This window comes from Ictidomys tridecemlineatus, chromosome 1 (assembly GCF_052094955.1).
Source record: "Ictidomys tridecemlineatus isolate mIctTri1 chromosome 1, mIctTri1.hap1, whole genome shotgun sequence".
In the NCBI taxonomy this organism is placed as follows: Eukaryota; Metazoa; Chordata; class Mammalia; order Rodentia; family Sciuridae; genus Ictidomys; species Ictidomys tridecemlineatus.
The window spans coordinates 75,549,787-75,571,200 of record NC_135477.1 but is presented as its reverse complement, the minus strand read 5'-3'; the positions used below and the strand labels follow the sequence as shown (position 1 = coordinate 75,571,200).

Genomic DNA, 21,414 nt, shown 5'->3' with positions numbered 1-21,414 from the left:
CTATCCCATTTACAATAGCCTCAAAAAGAAAAAAAAAAAAAACCTTGAGAACTTGAGAATCAACAAGAGGTGAAAGACCTCTACAATGGAAACTACAGAACACTAAAGAAAAAAATTGAAGACCTTAGAAATGGAAAGATCTCCTATTTCTTGGATGGGCGGAATTAGTATTGTTAAAATGGCCACACTAGCAAAAGCTCTGAACAGATTTAATGCAATACCTAAATTCCAATGACATTCTTCATAGACATAGAAAAAGAAGTCATGAAATTCATTTGGAAAAATAAGAGGAACAGAGTGACCAAAACAATTAAAAAAGTGAAAAGTGAAGCAGGTAGCATCATAATACCAGACCTTAAATTATATTACAGAGCTATAGTAACAAAAAATCATGATATTGGAACCAAAAAAAACCCATAAAGATTAATGGAATAGAATAGAAAGCACAGAGACAAACCCACATAAATACAGTTATCTCATACTAGACAAAGGTGCCAAATACATAAATTGGATAAACAATAGTCTCTTCAACAAATGGTTCTGGGAAACTGGAAATCCATATGTAATAGAATTAAATTTAACCCCTATCTCTCACTGCATAAAATTCAACTCAAAGTGGATCAAAGACCCTGCACCTAGCAGAAGAAAAGTTAGACCTAATCCTCCAACATGTGAACTTAGAAACAACTTCCTCTACAAGATTTCTAAAGTACAAAAAGTAAAATCACCTCAGACTTTTATCTTTTGCTTTTAGGAAACAAAGGGGGTCAGAGTCATCTTCCTATATGTGCCATTTTTTTAAGCACTTTTAACCCAAAATGTTTAATATGCCAAAACAAAATGTTTGCGGTGACATATACTTAACCTCTTCAGATCTCAGGCTCAGATGGTCTAATTCTTTCTTTTGCTTAGGTTGATTCTTATGACGTGACTGTGGATGAAGAATTGGGGGATATCCAACTTATCAGAATTGAGAAGCGCAAGTACTGGATCCATGATGACTGGTACCTAAAGTACATCACACTGAAGACACCCCACGGGGATTACATTGAGTTCCCCTGCTACCGCTGGATCACTGGTGATGGTGAGATCATTCTGAGAGATGGACGAGGTGAGCAGCACTGGCTCCTGCCACCCCTGGGCTTTCTGAGAACTGAAAGGTCTTCTCAAAACACTGAATTCTTGGAGAGATCATCTGCTGTACTGGGTGGAGCTCCTGCTCTGTGCCCTGATATAACTGCAGCAGATATTATCTTCTTCAGGTACTAATAAGCTTCAGGGTGAATTGAGTGGCCCCAGGACACCTGGCCAACTGTGACCTCCCTCTGCATTATAGCCCTGTGGGGGATGGGTAACTAGGGCCCCTAGTAACAAGTATCTTTGGGACTTACCTCTGGGCAGGTCTCCAAGTGTCAAGGTTGGTGAGATCACAGTAGAACTTGGGGTTCAGTACTCTAAGCAGGCCTAAGGAGGGAAGGGCTGGAGCACCCGGAATACCAACTGTGAGAGGCTATGGGCAAGCCTGGGGTTCAACGTCATCAGATCTTAGACCCACAGTCTTACTTTTTACTCAGAGAGAACCTAAAATCTGCACTCATCTGCAGCAAGACCTCAGGTATACATACCCCAATCTAGCACTAAGATCATACTTTTTTAGGGATATACAGCTGGCCTGGTACAAAGGATCAAAAAGAGAAACAGACGTCAGAGGTCATCTAAGGTCACTCTCTCCCTAGATGACTGTCCCGCGAAAACCAGCCTCTTGGTGTGTATGAGTTAAATCCATGTGTAGGCAAGCTTCTACCTCACTTCCTGTCATAGTTCTTTGGTTTGTTAAATCATCACAATCTAAAAGTTGAAATGATAAACCTGCAAATGCCAGACAGGCACTGTAAGAAAGGGAAGAGGACAGTTGCTTCTACCTGTGACCACAGGTAACAATTCTCATTGACATTCCCTATCAGTGGTTCATTTGTTCTTCATGCAAGTTTGGTTTGGTAGGTGAGACAGGGAAGATTATTACCCACCTTGTTGATATGTAAATGGAGGCAAAAAAAAAAAGAAATGTTCTCCACTTGATGCATTTTTACTATCAGACCATATCCTGTTGCTTCTCATATGGAATTTGATGTACCAAGAAAATGACTTGGAGGTTTTGAAATAGGAGGATTTTTGTCCTGTATGTCACAAAATTAATTTTTTTTTTTGTGGCCTGAATGTGGAAAGTTGTAGAGAGGGTGCTTCTTTTTGGTTGTGAAGTCTTTCTTCCCTCAGATCCTCTACCCATTCCCTAGAAGAAACAGAGGTAACTGTCAGATTAAGGAGGGTTTAAGAAAGGGACTTTAGAATAAAGTGTGGGACATTGTGCAGAGGGGCCACATCTGTGTGTGTGTGTGTGGCCATCAGCATAACAATCCTAAGAGGGTGGGGGAGGGAAAGAATCAAGGAGTAATGCAGAAGAGGAGTGTCCAGGAGACAGCTCCCATGGAGAAGCTGTGGCCCACAGCAGAAAGGCAGACACCCTGGGAGATAGCACAGAGGAAAGTAGGAGGACACAGCCATTCCCTATTCCCTCCAAGTCCTCCACTCTGCTCAGGGTCTCAGTGGCTGAGCCCAATGGGAAGCCCATTGATGCAATCTATTTCCTTCACGTTCAAGGACAGGACAGGGTGGAGGGTTGGTCTCGAGTGGCAAAGAGAAGCTGTCTCTGGAGTTCTACTTTATTTCTAGGTAACAAGCCATCTTAGCAGCTTTAAACAGCCAATAAATTGTGCTCACAATCTTGTGGGTCTCGCATTTGGGAAAAGCTTCATGGGGCAATTCTCCTGTGGCCTCTGTGGCATCAGCTGACAGTGCGGGAGCTGGAAGATTCACTTCTCAGAAGGTTCTTACATTGTCTAGCACTTCAGGGCTCCATGGCCTCTGTCTAAACATGGCAAATTTATTCTTTGAGTCTTCTTAGAGTAGCTGTACTTCTTACATGCCAGCTTCCAAGGGCAAGTATTACAAGGGACAGGAAGTAAAAGCTGTCAATCTCTTCTGTCCCAGACCTGGAAGTGGCATGGTGTTCTGGGTAGTCACAAAGCCCACTTAGACTCAAAGGGAAGAGTTGTCAACACCCAATGGAAGGAATGTCAACGAATTGGTGGGTTTTATTAATATACCATGTGGCACAACACCCAAACCTTTGAACAACCTGGCAAGAATGGGGCCCAGCCCACAAGTACTTCTGACACTTGCCACATGATAGCCTCTTAAATCTAACATTTCACCTCTGCAACAAAAAAAGTCAGAGCACTGTCTCGGTTATCTCAAACACCCAGACATCAGTGTGAAGAGGCAGCTTCCTTCAGGCACTCCTATCAGTGTTTGGGTACTTCCCCTGAACCCTGCTACAGTCATCCAGGGTGCATCATACCGCCATGCCCCCACAAGTCCCAGCAGTCATGGAGTTTCCAAGACTCTCAGGGCCTGGAGAAACAGCCATTCTCTTTGTGACACTTACCACGTTGCAGCTGCAAATGTTCTAATTTATTCATATCATGGAGTTGAAGAAGTGCAACTCTTCAGAGCTGAGGCAACCAAGAGATAGGCTGGTTCTTTGAAGTAGATTAGCAAAGAGGAACCCCAGCAGTGCTTCCTGCAGCCCATGAGAGCAGTCATTGTTACAATTCATGTCATCTCCCCTTCAGTGGTCTTGAGCCTCCCATGCTGGCTGCCTCTACTTCCCCAGGGAGAATTCTGGGGTGTCCCCATAATCTTCCTCTCTGAGCCCTGGTTTCAGGCTTCAGAATGGAGTGGCCTCAGCCTGAAATGAGGTGAAATGAGCCAGAGAGTTCTTGGAGTGATCTCAGAACTGTGGGGTACAAGTTTGCAATGTGGAAAGGATAGAGACTGAGAGTAGACATTTTGGATTTTTTTTTGGGGGGGGGGGTACTGGGGATTGAACCCAGTGGCATGTAATCACTGAGCCACATCCCCAGTCCTTTTTATTTTGCATTTTGAAGCAGGGTCTTGCTAAGTTTCTCAGGGCCTTGCTAAGTTGCTGAGGCTGGTTTTGAACTTGTCCTCTTGAGCTGCTGGGATTACAGGCAGGTGCCACTGCACCCAGTTATGTTTTGGAAACTTTTATAGCAACTTGACAGAGTAGTTTTATGAATGTCACATCTAATAATAGAAAATGGGACTTGAATTTTGAATGTCTTTGCTTTTTTTTTATTTTACTGCTACACAAAAAATAAAAAGTTGTACATATTGATGGGATATCATGTAATGTTTGATATATGCATATATGTATCATGTATAATATGTCCTTTAAACGTTATGTCATCATGTAAACATTGTGTAATGATTAAGTCAGGTTGAACATATTTACCTCCTCAAATATTTATCACTTTGTGTGTGTGTGTGTGTGTGTGTGTGGTGAAGACTTCCAAATCCCTTCATTAAACTTTTTGAAATGTTCAATATAGTCAACATACTGTGCAATAGCACCCCAGAATTTCTTTCTTCTATCTAACTATACCTGACGCCCATTGTTCAATTTTTCCCTATTCTTCCCTCACCTTTGGTTCGTTTTTTAATTTTATTTTTCTAGTAATTAGTTTTTTAATATATATTTTTTAATTGTAGGTGAACACAATACCTCTATTTATTTTTACGTGGTGCTGACGATGTCTCACATATGCTAGGCGAGCATTCTACCACTGAGCCACAACCCCAGCCCCTAGTTTTTAGTGTACATTACAAAAATATCAGTGTTTGGTCGAATGGAAATTGATAAACTGGGTCCTTCACCACAGAGTTTATTGTATTTTAGTGTGCTAATTATGTCATACATGATCACATCCTTTTCAGGAAATCCGGGCTCCTCATTCTTAGGGTTCTATTGACTCTGTTCACCATCTTTACCTTAAACAATGGTATCACACACAATCATGATATGATCTAATGTGCTCTAGAGGACCTGGGAAGTGAATTGCCTTTAGCCAACTGCCAAATTCCTGAAATGAGATGACAGCAGGACAGGCCAAGAGATGAGCCACCTTTGATGCCTAGGCTTAGAGGCAGGAAGGAAAAACCTCAGACCAACTTTGGTTATTCGCATGGTGAAAAAACCATTTTGGGCATTTATCAAGTGCCAACACTGAAGAGTGTTTTACTGTGTTCTCTCACTAAATCCCCACCAGCACCCTGGGAATTGAACATTTTTATCTCCATTCTTCATGTGAGGAAGCCAAGACAACTTACTCTGGGTCACACGGCTTTAAGTATAAAGAACTAAGTCCAAGTCCAGGAGGGTTTCCTTTAATGCCCACAGCCTAAGAGAATAGTGTTTTAGAAGGAAGCTTCCTCCTCAGTCTCCTGTGTTTAGGCAACACAGGGAATGAGACAAGGTCCTCATCTGTATGTTGGGTTTTAAGTTACACATTTCTTCCTGAAGCCAATAAATGGATTTAAGAACTGTGGGTCCTCCTGTTCTCTAGGGCAATAATAAATCTATATCAGCTGCCATTTTGGTTCAGCATAAGAATCTCAGGGCTATTCTGTGTTTTTAAAATATCCACCAAAGACCAGAGAATGTCTTCCCTGATGTGAGCCAGCAGCTCTGTACCAGGAGCCCCAGGATTCCTGCAGAGGCAATGTGCTGAGGGGCACAGTGGAAGGTGAGCGTCCCCAGGTGGAAATACACAGCAAGCCAGAAATGGGATACACTGCACCTGCCACAGAGAGGCAGAGAATCATTGCCCCAGCCCTATAGAGACCAATGAGAACCAAGTCTGACTCATGCATTAGTTTGATTCTATGATCATCTAAAGTTTTGCTGAGTGTTTGGGCAGGAGGATGAAGAAATGGAATTGCCTTTTGTAAAGGGAATGACTAAGAGCACGAGATTTGAGTCTTGCGTTGCAAATTCATTAATGAAGTGCGTGATCTTGGGTAGAAAGCTATTCAACCTCCCCAAGGCTCCATTTCTTAACCATAAAATGAGGGTGTGTTATGAGGCATAAATTAGATGGCATAAGTAAAACACGCAGTGTGGGATGAAGTCTGAAGAAAACATGAACACTGGACATTGTTACCCTTTTTTCTATGACTCTTTTATACTTATTCTTCTTTCACAGCAAAGTTGGCCCGAGATGACCAAATTCACATTCTCAAGCAGCACAGACGTAAAGAATTGGAAACGCGGCAAAAACAGTACCGGTGAGTTATGACGTTAGATCAAGTTGGCCATGTGCCATGGTTTCTTCCCTCTCAGGTGCATGGTGTTAGATAAACCCTGATCATAGCTTATGACCCCATGCTGCAGGTAAGTCACGAAGGCACCAGCTCTCAGTGGTGGTGCCACAATCACCAAGCTTCACATTACCTACCATTTTAGGCAGAAATGGTGAAGAGGAAGAGACTTGTGGAAAAATCGTGAGACCAACCATGTTGTCTGTAGCAGGAAGATGGTAGCAAAAACTCCAGTTTATCTAAAGTTCTCCCACCTGCTGTGATAGGGGTTGCCCTCAGCTTTTGTGTCTTCTAATAATACTTCATACATGTAAGTGATACATGATCTATAATGAAACTGACAAACCTTATTTCCCTGACCAAGAAAAGGAGAGGGCTCAAATTAATAAGATTCAAAATGAGAGGGAAAAAGTCAATAACAATCACAGAGATTAGATTTAATAATAATAATAATAAAAGAATACTGCCAGGCATGGTGGTACATGCCTGTAATTTCAGCTACTTGGAAAACTGAGTCAGAAGGTTGACAAGTTCAAGGCCAGCCTCAGACAATTAGCAAGACACTGTCTTAAAATAAAAATAAAAAATTTGAAGGCCTAAGGGTGTAGCTCAGTGGTACACCCCTGAATTTAATCCCTAGTACTACAAGAATAAAGGAGGGGGGAACAGCATGAATATCTGTATGCCAACAAATTAGTCAACTTAGTTGAAATCCTAAATAAATATCAAACTATCAAACTGACTTAGAAAGAACTAGATAATTTGAATAAATAACTCATAAGGAAAGAGATTAATAATTTTACAAATTTCTACAAATAACAACCCAGATTCAGAAGGCTCCACTGGTTGAATTCTGTCGCATATTTAAGAAATTAATACCAATCTTGCATAAACTCATCATGATTTTTACAATAAGTAAAAACCATTCATAGGTATCATATCAAATCGGACAAAGAAAGCATAAGAAATGATCAATAATATACTAAAATCTCATATGAATATCGGTGTAGATATTTTCAACAAAATACTGCCAAACCAAATTTATCCATATATAAAAGGAACTATTCAATATGAATAGATAGTCCTTTGCCCAGGTAAACAAGTTTAGTTTAACAACCCCAAATCAATTGTTCTAATAATATATTGTATCAATAAAGAAAAACAAAACAAAAGAACAACAACAACAAAAACCACTCTACAACCCCATTTTATAGATAGACTAAAAGAATTTAAAATTTTAAAAAAAAGTTTTCATGATAAAAATACTAAGTAGTAATTAAAAAGAATTCCCTTAACATGACAAATGACATCTACATAAAACTCATAGTTAACATCAGTGTCTTGGGTAAGACTGAATGTTTTCACCTAAGATTCAGGAACAAGATAATGATGTGCCGTTTGCCACTTTTGTTCAATCTTGCACTAGGTGGTGGGTCTATCCTGGTTAGTAACTGAAGAAAAATAAGAAATGAAGATACCTATACTGGAGTACAATAAGTACAATAAGTAAAAACCATTCATAGATGACACAATTGTTCATATAGAAAACCCTAAGAGAATCACCAAAAGAGAAAGAAAGAAAAAAACGGTTAGAAGAAATTAACACTGCAAAGTTAAAAGCTGAAAGATAAATGTAGAAAAATCAATTATTTTTTTTCTATATTCTAGCAACCAACAATCTGGAAATAAAAACAAATAAAAGATTTCCATGTCAAAATGAGTAAACTATTTATGAATAAATTTAACAAAAGTAGTTCAAGACTTATAAAATGAAACTCTAAAAAATGTTGAAAATACTTGAAAAAGACCTTTATAAGGTGAAATATATCTCGTGTTCATCAAAGGACTTAATTTTAGTTAAAATGGCACTATTACCCCAAATGATATACATATACAGTGCAATTTCTATCACATGCCAGCTAGAATTCAGATGGAAATACATCTGAATGGACTCCAGATACCCTAAGCAATTAAAAAGCTAAAAGAAAACAAAGTTGTAGGACTTACACTACTAACTACCAAAATTACTATACAGCCATGGTACTCAAGAAAATGTGATATTGGCCTGGTGTGGTGGCACGTGCTTGTAATCCCAGCTACTTGGAAGCTGAGGCAGGAGGCACAAGTTCCAGGTCAACCTGGACAACTTAGCAATAGTCTGTCTCAAAATTTAAAAATAGAAATAAAGAACTTCAGATGTAGTTCAATAGTAGAATGCCCCTGAGTTCAATCCCCAGTCCTGGAAAAAAGAAAGAAGAAAAGAAACAGAAGAACAGAAGAAAAAAAAAGAAAAGAAGAATGTGTTGCAGACATAGGATAGATATATTGATCAATGGAATAGAACTGAAAGTTCAATGAACTAGAATTGAAAGTTCAGAAATAATCCCTTATACTTATGATAAATTGATTTTTATTTTTTTAAAAAAGCAGCAAGAAAATTCAATGGAATAGTCTTCTCAACAAATGGTGCTGGGAAAACTGGACAGCCAATATGTAAAAAATAAAATAAAATAAAATAAAATAAAAAAATAAAGAAAGAAAGATGTTGAACCTTTACCTAACACCACATACACATATACATAAATAAACTCAAAATGCATCAATTACTAACTGTAAGAGCTAAAACTATAAAACTCTGTGAAGAAACCATTTGTGAATTTAAATTTGCCAAAGGGTTCTTAGAAATTTCATCCAAAGCATAAGCAATAAAAGAAAATTGATATTGTCACATTTTAAAATATTTATTTTTCAAAGGACACTTAAGAAAGTAGACAGTGCAGAATGAGAAAGAATATTTATAAATCATATATTTGATAATAGACTTAAATTGATATAAGACATGTGGCCCAGTTAAAAAGTAGGCAAGGATCTGCATTCCTATTTCTCCAAGAATATACAAATGGACTATGAACACATGAAAAGATGCTTGACAGGTTAGTAATCTGGGAAATCAGCACCACATTGAGAAAACACTTCACACCCAGTAGGATGGGGAAAATCAAAAAGTCCAATGGTTGATGAGGATGTGAAAAACCAGAACTCGCACGTGTTGCTTGTAGGAATGTAATATGGTACAGCTGCTTCAGAAAACAAGCCGATAGTTCCTCAAACTGTTTTAACAGAGAGTTTCCATATGACCCAGCAATTCCACTGCTAGGCATATACCCAGTGAATCTCACCATCATGTATGTCCATAAGAACGAGGTTCTAATTAGAATAAGATATGTTCCTTGCTTGCATAATTACATCAAAATGGATTCTACTGTTGTGTTTAACTAAAAAGAACCAATAAAAAATGAACATAATAAAAATAGGGGTAAAAAAGAAATGAAAGCTTATGTCCACCCAAAAACTTATATGTGCATACTTATTACAGTATCATTCATAATAGCCAAAAGGTATACACAAACCAAATGCCCATTAACTGACATATCTATATCATTTGATCATAAAAAAGAATAAAGTACCAACAGATGATACAACATGGTTTACATTACAGTATAATATAAACCTTGAAAACATTTTGCTAAGTGAAAGAAACCAGCCACAAAATGTCATCTGTTATATTATTCCTTTTATATGAAATATCCAGAACAAGGAAATCTTTAAAGTCAGAAAAGAGACCAGTGATTGTCAGTTAGCTTTCCATCACTGCAACCAAATACCTGAGATAATCAACCTAAGAAAGGTTTGCTTTGGCTCACTGTTTTGGAAGTTTCAGCCTACAGTCAGGAGAAACAGTGGGGTTTCTGGTCCTATGGCAAAGCAGCACATCATGGAGCAGAGGGAGTGGCGGAGAAAAGGTTCTCACCTCAGAGCAGTTGGAAAGAAAAAGGGTCCTGGGTCCCAATATGCCCTTCAAAGACATATATCCAATGACCAGACTTTCTTCTACTAGATCCCACTCCTTAAAGTTTCCATTAATTCCCAATAATGCCACAGCTGGGGACCAAGCCTTAACCCATAGATCTTTGGGGAACACTTATCTAAAATATGTCAGTAACCTGGGGAGGAGAAGGGGTGGTGATGAAAAATATAGCTGCTAAAAGATACAGGGAATTTTTTTCATGGGTGATGAAAATGTTCTAAAATTGACTATTGTGATGGTTTCACACATCTGTAAGTATACTAAAAAGCCTCGAATTCTACACTTGAAATAGATGAGTTTTATGGTATTGGAATAATATTTCAATAATTCTAGAAAAATTAAAAATCAACTCAAAATAGATCATCAAACTGAATGGAAAAGCTAAAACTATAAAACTCTTAGAAAACATAGGAGTAAGTCTTTTTACTCTTGGGTTCAGCAAAACCTCTTAGATATGACACCAAGAGCACAGAGAGAAAAAAAAATAGCTCAGTTGGAGCTATTTGAGGGATGAATTTTACAGCAGAAAATTGTATGTCACCAAGAGCACAGATAGAAAAAAATAGCCCAGTTTATCAAAATTTCAAACTTGTATATTTTAAAGAAACATCATGAAAGTGAAAAAGACCACTCACAGAATGGAAAAATATCTACAAATCATTTATTTAACAAGGGACTTGGATTCAGAATAGATCAAGAACTCTAACAACTGAATTTTAAAAAATAGAAATGATTCAATTTAAAAATCAGCAAAGACTTTAAGTAGTCATTTCTCCAGACAAAATTTGTTAATGGTCAATAAAAACATGAAAAATGTTCAACATTGTTAGTCATCAGGAAAATGAAAATCAAATGCACAAGATAGCAAGTCACACCCTCTAGGATGGGTAAAATATTTATTAAGAAAATAACAAGTGTGGATGGAGATGTGGGGAAATGGGAGCCCTGATACACCACTGGTAGAATGGAAAGTAATGTAGCCACTTGGGGGAAACTGTTGGGAAGTTCCTCAGTATCTTAAGCTGAGCTTTGGTCCAGTGATTTTATTCCTAGATGTCTACCCAAGAATAATAAATCAGGGATTGAGGTGCAGCTCAGTGGTAGAACACTTAACCTAGCATGCATGGGTCTGTGTTCCATCCACAAGACAAAATATCTGCAAATAATATATTTAACAAGGGACTTGAATTAAGTGGGGGCAACTTGAATTCCATTAACTGACCAAAGATATTATATACATAAAGGAGGACATAATCTAGCATTAAAAATGAATGAATCTCAAAAATCAATATACTGAATGAAAGGGTTATTCACAAGAAACACATATTGTGATCGTATTATTTTTGGTGGTGATTCTGAGGTTGAACCCTGAAGTATTTTACTACTGAGTTTGCTGAGTTACATCCCAGCCATTTTTATTTCTTATTTTGAAATAGGGTCTTGCTTAATCACATAAGGTGGACTGGAACTTGTGATCTTTCTGCCTTAGCCTTCCAGTTGGTGGAATTATGGGCATACGTCACCATACCATGTTCAGTGTTGTTTTGATTTTATATTTAAGAAATGCCCAGAATAAGCAATCCTATAGCAACATATTAGTTGTTAGTGATTGCCTAAAGCTGATTTGGGGATGGGGAATGGGGAGTTACTATTAATGGTGACAAGACTTCTTTATGGAGTAAGAATATTCCAAAATTAGATTATAATGATGGTTGCACAGCTCTGTAAATACACTAAAAAACCCCTCCTAATTGTGTAAATTTGGGGGATGAGTTTCACAGTATAAAAATTGTATCTCAGTAAAACTATATAAGTAATAATAGCAGATGATCAAGATTGCTCTTCTGGAAGCAGGTGTCTGTGGGCTGTCTCTGGTCTCTGTGTTGGGTGGGCTGTTACGGAGTTTTGAGTCAGCTGGGCTTCTGTGCTCCAGCCTTCCCTAGGCTACACCTTTCTGTTTTTTGTACCAAGGCTTCTCCCATTTTACTTCCTGCTTTGGTTTCTGGAAACATTTCCATGTATGACTCCTTCCAAGAGAATGGAGTGGAAGGAATCATTCTGAACATTCTAGTGAGAGCATGGTCGCCTGGACTCTTGCAGCCTTGAGGGTTATACCTTTTTACAAATTCCTCAATACTTCCTGCAAGGAATGTACAGTATATCAGAGGTTTGTTTTCAATTTAATAAAGCAAAAGAAGAGGAATAATATAGAAACAGAAAAATACCTATAATTCACTGTCAGGTGTTTTCATCTTTTCTTATTCATTTATTTTTGGGGGGTGAGGGGAGTTGGGATTGTGCTGTACAGATGACATTATATCCTTCTCTTTATTTTAGCAGTACAGCAGAATTATTTCCCCATATTTTTAAAATCCTTCCAGTGTTCATGTTAGTATATTCCATTGCATGAATGCAGCACAATTGACTTAATCACCAGCCTGGCTGGTGTTCCCGTTTCAACAAATACTTTTAATCTCTGAATACCATCCCCCGAATCTTTCCTTCAACTTTTCCAATTTGTAAAAGCATCTCATCTCCTAGCTCTTCCTCCTTCATCCTTTGTTTGAGCAGCCACTCCACTGAGAATGTGATTGCCCCAACCTCAAAACCTTTAGCTGCATCCCCTTTATGTTAGAAACATTTCCACAATACAGAATAAAGAAATGAGAAACAGAGCCATACATCCATGGACACTTGATATGGTAAAGAGGGCACTGATGATAAATGTTCCTGGGTGCTGCATGTCCATCTGGAAGAAGGAGAGAGGCCAATGTGGAGAAAAAAGAGAGGAGGAAATGTAGAGGAAGAACTTTGTTTGCACCTCTTGTCATTCAGAAAATTCAACTTGGGGATTGATTAGACTTAAAAGGTTAAAGGCAAAACTATAAAACTTTTAGACTGTTAGATTCTTCTTCATAGTCTCCAGGTTAAATTTATTTTTTCAAATAAGACTCAAAAACATATTAACTGTAAAGGAAAGAATTGGCAAGTTCACCTATCTCAAAATGAAGAACTTCTATTTATTGATAGACACCTCACCAGGCATAGTGGTGCAAAACTGTGTTCCCAGATATTTTCAAGGCAAAGTGGGAAAATTCCTTGAGCCCAGGAGTTCAAAACAAGTCAGGGCCACATAGCAAGACCTTGATTCAAAAAGCAAGCAAACACAAAACAGGAGAGAGTGAAGATGAAGACTAGTCATGGAGTGATTGACAGGGCAATTATTCCTAGAACTTCTAGGACATAAATCATTCCTATAAATCTGTAAGAATGAGACTTTTGATCTAGTGAAACATGTGCAAGCAGTGGGACCAGTCACTGCACAAAATATGAAAGCAAATATACAAAAATGTGCTTTTAGTGCTGATCACAGGAATCAGAAATGTGACCACAGTGAATTCCTACTTAAAATTCAGGTGGGCAAAATGCCAATAGTTTGACAATACCCAAGTATTAAAAATATGTGAAGAGATGGCAACACTCATATACTGCTGGCAGTATATAATCTCTAGGAAATGCAGTTTTTGTACACTCTGTGACCCAGACGTTCTATTCCTAGATCCAAATACATATGCATATGCACCTGGATGTTAACAACAACATTATTCCTGATAGCCAACAAATGGAAACAACCAAATGCCTATCAACAGCAGAGCAGATTAAAAAACTCATAATTTTAGAGAGCAATGGGGATGAACTTCACAAATGCAATGTTGAAGGGAAGAAGTCAGATACAACATGTTTAACCAATCCATAAAGTTTGGGTAATGTATAGTAGTGGAAAGAACAAAAGAGTAACAAGAAGTGATTATCATAATAGTAAAGATGTAGTGGCACATGTCTGTAGTCCCAGCTACCTGGGAAGCTGATATGTGAAGATTGTGCCCAGGAGTTCAAAGCCAGTCTTGTCTCAAAAACAAACATATAAAAAAGTAAACATGATAGTTACAAGGGCTAGGGGTTGAGGGTAATGGTAATGTTCTCATTGGGAGGTGGCGAGACAGGTATTTTGTGCATATTTCTGCACGTGTGTGCCTATATACACATATACATGCCTACATAGATTTATATATTCTATTTCACTCAAAAAATTACAAATAAAACTGATATGCCTGTAGTGTCAGGTGTGACACTGTGATCTGACTTTACTGTGGGTTGTGTTTAGGACATATGAAATTTCCAATTGCTTTAGAGACTCATGTGCAAGTCTCATCACACGGTGTTTTGAGGCAATTGCAGCTGGTACAGTGCCCAGGGTGTTGTCTTAGAATGCTGCTCCCATCACAAAGGGTTTTTTTTAGTTTTATGTTTCTTCTTTGGTCTCTTTTCCAACTTCAAGTATCTGCACAAAGTCCTTATAGCTAATTCTCTGGGCACTTGTAGCTTGTGGAACTGGGTTAAAATGTCCATAAGATTAATTTGTTATCAGCCTTAATACCTGAGTCATAGTTAGTGGGAACCTGAGTAGATTTGCTCTCCACTCACCTACCAAGAGTCTTTGGAAGCTGTTTAACATCATCACAATCTAGGATTTGTAGAGAGGACTAGAGGATTTGTGTGTGTGTGTGTGTGTGTGTATGTATGTATGTGTGAGATATTTTGTCCCTTTCTTAGACCTAATTGTCATTTTTTCTTCTCCTTCTACTTTTCTTTCTCCTTCTACTTTCTCAGACTCCTTCCTCTGCTTCCCTTCAGGAAACACTGAACTTTGTGTGATCTGTACAATCCTGGAGTTCCTCTTTCACATGAATTCTCAGGCTTCCATATTAGAGTTTGGAAGCAAAGGGATGACAAAGAATAGTCCCCAATAAATCAGAAAGCCACATATCCAGCTGGTCTGCTTCCCTAGCTCAATAATGCAGGGAGAGAGAGCAGCTGAGCCAATTTGTATCCCTGTGGCCCGAGACTGTGAGTGTGACGCCCAAACACACTCCCAGCAGCTGTTTGTGTGTTCTGCCATCCACATCATTTAACCTAATCTCTCTGTTGCCTCTCATTTTCACTCACCTCTATGTTTTGAAGAGCATCCAGCTGACACAGATAGATGTCGTTCCTTAATTTCGACTTCTGTATAGCCAACCATTGTATGATTTGTGCCTTGGCAGTGCTAGGAAGTGAACCCAGGCTCTCTCTCAGGCTAGGCAAGGGCTTTCCTTCCAAGATGCATTCCCAGCCTCGTACCATTGTATGCATAATCCTCTATGCTCATTGGCTCTTCAGATGGTGAGAATGTGGGCTGTCTTTAACTTTCCTGCTATTGCTTTCATATATTTCTGTGTTCTCTTGGGAGAGTTACTCTAGGGAGTTTTCCTAGAAGTAAACATGCAGGGTTGCAAACTGCACATGTTTTAAGTGTTCTAGATATTGAAGACTGGTTTTTCCAAGAGGTTCTGCCAAATTATACCTTTGGAAGATGTCCCTGATGGTTGCTGTTTACCTACATCATCAGCACACTTCCCATCTTGAGACATTTTAATTCTTGTTCATCTTACGCAGGTGTGAAACACTATCTCATTGTTTTCCTCTTTGTAAATTGCCACATATTTCTTGCTTCATGTGTATGTACCGTAAACTCAACCAACCATCCCCCTAATGACAGACATTCAGCAGGTTTCCCTTTTGTGTGTATGTTGGTTTTGGACATTGCAAACAGTGCTGTAAAGAGGCAACCTGTGCAAACATTTTTATGTACTAGTGCTTCACTAGCAGGTCCATCTCCAAAACTTCCATTGATGGGTCAAGTCAGCACTTTTTATTGTAAGAAATACTGACAAAAATTCTTTTTACAAAATATTATAATGTTTTCAGTCCCATTGATTGTGTTAAAAAAAGAACTTTTTCTCATAACTTTGCCAATAACTTATGACGTCTATTCTTTCAATATTTGACAGTTGAAAAATCCCTGAGACCATAGTGTTGTTTTTAATCTGCATTCCCCTGTCCATTGCCTGTTATTTAAATTGCCTGTTTGTATGTTTTATTTCTCTGTGAGTTCTTGTCTTAATATCTATAGGAGCTCTTACTTATATAAAAGTGTAGTTTATCTTTGCTATATGTATAGCATTTTTTATTTGTTTGTTTGTTTTTGTCACAAAATATTTCAGTTTTTTAAAATTGTCTTTTTTAAATTGATTTTTAAATAATAAATGACAGCAGAATGCATTATAATTCTTATTACACATAGACAGCATAATTTTTCAGATCTCTGGTTGTATTTAAAGTATGTTGACACCAATTTGTGTCTTCATATATGTACTTTGGATAATGATGTCTATCACATTCCACCATCCTTCCTAACCCTCTGCCCCCTCCCTTCCCCTCCCACCCCTCTTCCCTATCTAGAGTTAAACTAATATGTACTGTTTATCTTTTATAACCATTGAGCTTCCTACTTTGCTTAATAAAATCTTCCACACGCCAATATTACCCAAATACTTCTATGTATTTGCCTGATACTCTTATAGTTTTGTTTTTAGTTTAGACTCTTAATCCATCTACCCTGTGTCTTCGTACATGATGTGAAGTAGGAGTCAACCTTTCCCAGCATCATTTATTGCATAATACATTCTTTGCTGCTCACTGGGAATGGCCCGAGGCACATAGCTGGCACAGGATAGCGGTTGGGTGCATGGGCCTGGAATAGAGTGTGGGGCTCAGCTCCCATAATTGGGTCCTGTGGGCCTCAATTCCCTCATCTTTAAGCTGGAGGAAATGATATAGTTACCTATATTAGTTCATTTTATGTTTTTATGAAAAGCTATCTGAGGCCAGTTAACTTATAAAGAGGTTTATTTGGCTCATAATTTTGGTAGCTGGTGTGCCTACACCACATGGCACCAGCATCCTGGTGAGGAACCTCTGTATCACAACATGGCAGAGAAGCAGAAAGGAAAACAACCATGAGCAGAAAGGGACCAAAGTGTGGATGGCCTCACTTTACAATAAAACCAGCTCTCTTTAGAACTAATCTGATCCCATGAGACCTGACCCACTCCCTGCAAACAGCATTAATCCAGTTATGAGAGCAGAGTCCCCACCGACCTAAGGACTTTCCCCTGGGCCCCACTTCTTAAAGCACACTGGGGTAAGCTTCCAACATGTGAACCTTTGGGGAATGAGACACGTCACAGCATGACCTTGTAAGTTTTTTGTTTTCTTGTAATTTTAACTACACATAATAATGGGATTCATTGTGATATATTCATACATGCACAATGCATAATTTGGTCTATTTCATTCCTCCATACCCTCCTTTCCTCCCTTTTCTTCCCTCCTCTGACTCCCTTCCTCTAGTCTACTGGTCTCTCTTCTATTTTCATGAGGTTCCTCTTATTTCTTTTTCCCTCTCTTGCTTCTATATATGAGACAAAACTTAAGACTCTTCACTTTTGAAGTCTAATTTCACTTAGCACAACATTTTCCAATTGTATCCATGTTCTCAAAAATGGCATAGCTCTGATTATCTTTTTCGCTCAATAAAACTACATTTTATATATTTCACATTTTCTTTATCCTTATATCCATCGGTGGACACCTACATGGTTCCATAATTTGACTACTGTGAATTGTGCTGCTATAAACACCTCAGAAGTTTTTGAAATAACTAAATAGGTTGAATGATATTTACCTTGTATTGACACTTTACTGAACTATTTTGTTGGTTCTAATCTCGATTACTTTTAGTGAGTCTTTGTAGTTACTTAGTTACTTGGCCACATTATTAGAACAATAATTTTGTCTTTTATTTTTCATAATTTACACCACTGTTATTCTTCATATTGAATAGATGGAATCTCCAAAAAAGTAATTTTTATTTATTTAAGATTACATTTGTTGTTTTTTTTTTTCAGAATTTTATTGTTATGAAATGAATATGTATATCAGATAATTTTTCACCATACGTCTTCTAATGTTGGAAAACTATAGTGTTTTGGATAGGGAAAGATATACGGTGTGTTCTATGTGTACCAATTTTTTCCCTAGATGATGCATGAATATATATCAAGGAAGAAGACACAATGTATTTCCTGTGAACTTAAAAAGGAAAATTTAAATGATGTTTTAAATATTCAAGGCATTATATATTCACGTATAGACATGGATTCCAAATAGCTCTAAGTATTGTGGTAATATTAGGTTTAGTATTGCATAATGAGTGTGTTTGTGTATTGCTAAGAGAGCCTATATGTTTATCAAAAATTATGTATGATTAAAAGAATGTTCACTTCTTAATGAGTAGGACTACAAGTGTGAATATATGTGTTCTGAAACAGGAATGGATGTCAAGACAGCCAAACGATTACAGATTTTTGAACATGGGGTTCAATGGATATACTTCATATTGAATATAAAATGATTTAAAGGCAAATGTACAAATGATGAGAATAATATCTTTAGTATAATATTCAGGAGTTTGTGCTTCATTTGAATTTAATTTGTATGTAGTTGTACTTGTTCAGTTGATTTCCTCAGAAGGGCACATGGTAGTATATCTGAGTCTGTGCCTCACCTGTCCCTACCAATCACTTGACTTTTTAGAAGATGATTTAAAAGCAATGTTGGTAAACTTTTGGCTCTTAATGTTGATTAGAGCTCATAAGCTACCTAGTGGCAAGGAGGAAATCATTAGTAATTTAAATTGGCATGACTAATGATAATTATCTGATAGGAAGTTACTACCGTAGGACTCCCAAATGACACAGCCTTCCTAACTTCAGTGTGATACATGAGAAATATAGTAATAGTATAATTTTTTCTGGAACTGAGAATATTTAAATCATTTTTCAGTTTAAAGATGTTTTCTTCTATTTCTTTGATTTAAAAAAAAAAAACTTCTCCATGTGTTCCTCTCTCATTCTGGACTTCTTATTGTTTGCATTTTAAATTTTCTTTGTTTGGGCTTCATTTCTCTCATAGTTTCACTCTTGATTTCAATTTCTTTGTCGTTCTGCTCTGCATTTGTTACATTTCCTTCTATTTGTGCATGTAACACTTCCTGCCCTAAGAGGTGCTCAATAATTCTAGAATGAATTGATTTTGTCTTCTAGGAGACCGATCATACTTAGAGTGACTATTCTCTTTTTCTATTTCCATATTAAATTCTTAACTTAGAAACCACATTTGTGTCTGGAAAAGTCTTTTTACATTGAATTATACTATTTGCATCTCCTTAAGTTATTCTCTATCTTTTTGTCTCTGTCTCTGTGTCTCTCTCTCTCTCTCTCTCTCTCTCTCTCTCTCTCTCTCTCTCCACACACACACACACACACACACACACACACACATACACACACACACAAATGTCTTTCCTGCTTCTTCCTTACTTCTGCCTAGTTGTTCCTCTTGATCTTCCTTAGTGAAGTATATTTTTTTTCTTTGCCTATTTTTGTCTGAGTGTGAGGCCTTTGGTTCCTGTGGGTCAGCCTGTCAGGATGTCTCAGGCCATAGCAGAAGGAGCATAGGGGTTTGGTTTCAGGTGGACAGTAGCAAACTTGCTAGCAAACTGTCCCATCTCTATACTCTGGGCCCCATCGTCTCTTAACCTTTCAAGGTAGGGTATTTCTGCCCATTGGCGCTGCATCCCATGGAGAATGAGGAAGGACAGGCAGAGAAAATGTTTTGTCTGTTGAGTAAATGTTCCCAACTTCTCTTCTAAGTAAACTCTCAACTTAAAATGTAAATGCCGTCTGCTGGCATGTATGTTATTTTGGGGATCACTGAAAAATATAGGTCCAGTAAGCTCTTAATGTTGCTTAGAGCTTATAAGCTACCCAGTGACAAGGAGGAAGTCATTAGTAATTTAAATTGGCATGACTAATGATAATTATCTAATAAGTAGTTACTACCAGTGGGAATCCCAAATGACTGTCTCAATTTTAACTTATATTGGTGATACCTTGAATGATTTTCCAAAACAAAAGGAAATTATTTGTGTACTTGTCCACATTTTTCTCTTACTAGCATCAGCATACAAATCATTAAAAAAATAAATTTAAGGAAGTAGAATGTTATCAAATCTAAGAAACTAGAATGATGCGATGTAAGTAGGCCAACAGTTGGAAATGCAAGGCACCATGTAACAGAAAGCACTTTCCACAATGCCTTTCTTGTTGGAGGGACTCTGTCTGGTTCCTGGTCACTTCTTATGATCCTCGAGAGAGACTGTGGGCTCAGAATACCATGAAAAACATGAGGAGTTTCATAACAGTAAAACAGAAGATTTTATTAAAAGTACTTTAGGCTTTTTGTGTGTGTGTGTGTGTAGGGGGGGTATATTGGGGATTGAACTCAGGGGCACTTAACAACTGAGCAATATCCCTAAGCCCTATTTTGTATTTTATTTAGAGACAGGGTCTCACTGAGTTGCTTAGCCCCTCGCTTTTGCTGAAGCTGGCTTTGAACTCATGATCCTCCTGCCTCAGCCTAGACTTTTTAATGCTCTCAAGTTTTTCCCTCAGGAGATTAAAAAAGAAAGTCAGGAGTTCAAGTGAAAAAATCTGAAATCTCAGAAAGTAAATTTTGACTGGATATGGTGGCACATGCCTGTTGTAAATTGAAAGCCAGCCTCAGCAATGTAGTGAAGCCCTAAACAACTTAGAGAGACCCTGTCCCAAATAAAAAATATAAAAGCCTGGAGTTGTAGCTTAGCAGTTAAGTGCCCCTTAGTTCAATCCCTGGTACCAAAAAAAAAAAAAAAAAAAAAAGAGTGAATTTTGTTTTTTAAACAAATACTAGTTTATTATTCTTACCCCCCACAAATGAACACCATTTTTTTTATCTTGTTTTCACAGTTCAGGTTGGTGAATAAATAAACAAAGGAAAAATAGAGTAGGAAAGTAAAACACAAGTGTCCAATGCTAAAAGATAGTTTCAAGGGCACCAGGATCTCAAAATTCTTACTGGATTTAGTGCATGGTTCCCTTTGGGAGGGAACAATTTTAATTATACTAATCTCTAAACCTGCTGTTGGCTCATAGATTGGAAAGAGCAGCCTCTCCACAGTCTGCGCCTGGGGTCCTCACCATTTTTCTCACTGCCTTGCAGTCCTGTTGTGAAGGCATCAGAACTGTCCCATTTTCCTTGGCCACCACACGCAGAACATGCACACAGTCCAAGGGTGCACACTGACCAAGCTATGAGGACACTGAACATCCACATTGGTTGTGGCTTGGCAGCCTTAACCACTTCTGCGTCCTGTGACCAGCAAGGCAGGTGTCTGCTATGGGAAATATTGTTGTTTGAAGTTGCCTCTAAACTGTGAGTTCTCCTGAGGCTTCCTTCCTTGTTTTTGATATACTTGTGCACAT

The 21,414-nt window shown here is 37.9% G+C and overlaps 1 protein-coding gene across 1 annotated transcript in view; it reads left to right on the top strand.

Moving 5' to 3' along the window:
- The window catches only part of Alox5 (arachidonate 5-lipoxygenase), a 60,211-nt gene that overhangs the window by 13,263 nt on the left and 25,534 nt on the right, over nt 1-21,414 (top strand). The window contains exons 2-3 of the mRNA XM_078042773.1: nt 913-1,111; nt 6,126-6,207. Coding sequence (XP_077898899.1) covers nt 913-1,111; nt 6,126-6,207 — 281 coding nt within the window. The remainder of the gene's footprint in view (nt 1-912; nt 1,112-6,125; nt 6,208-21,414) is intronic.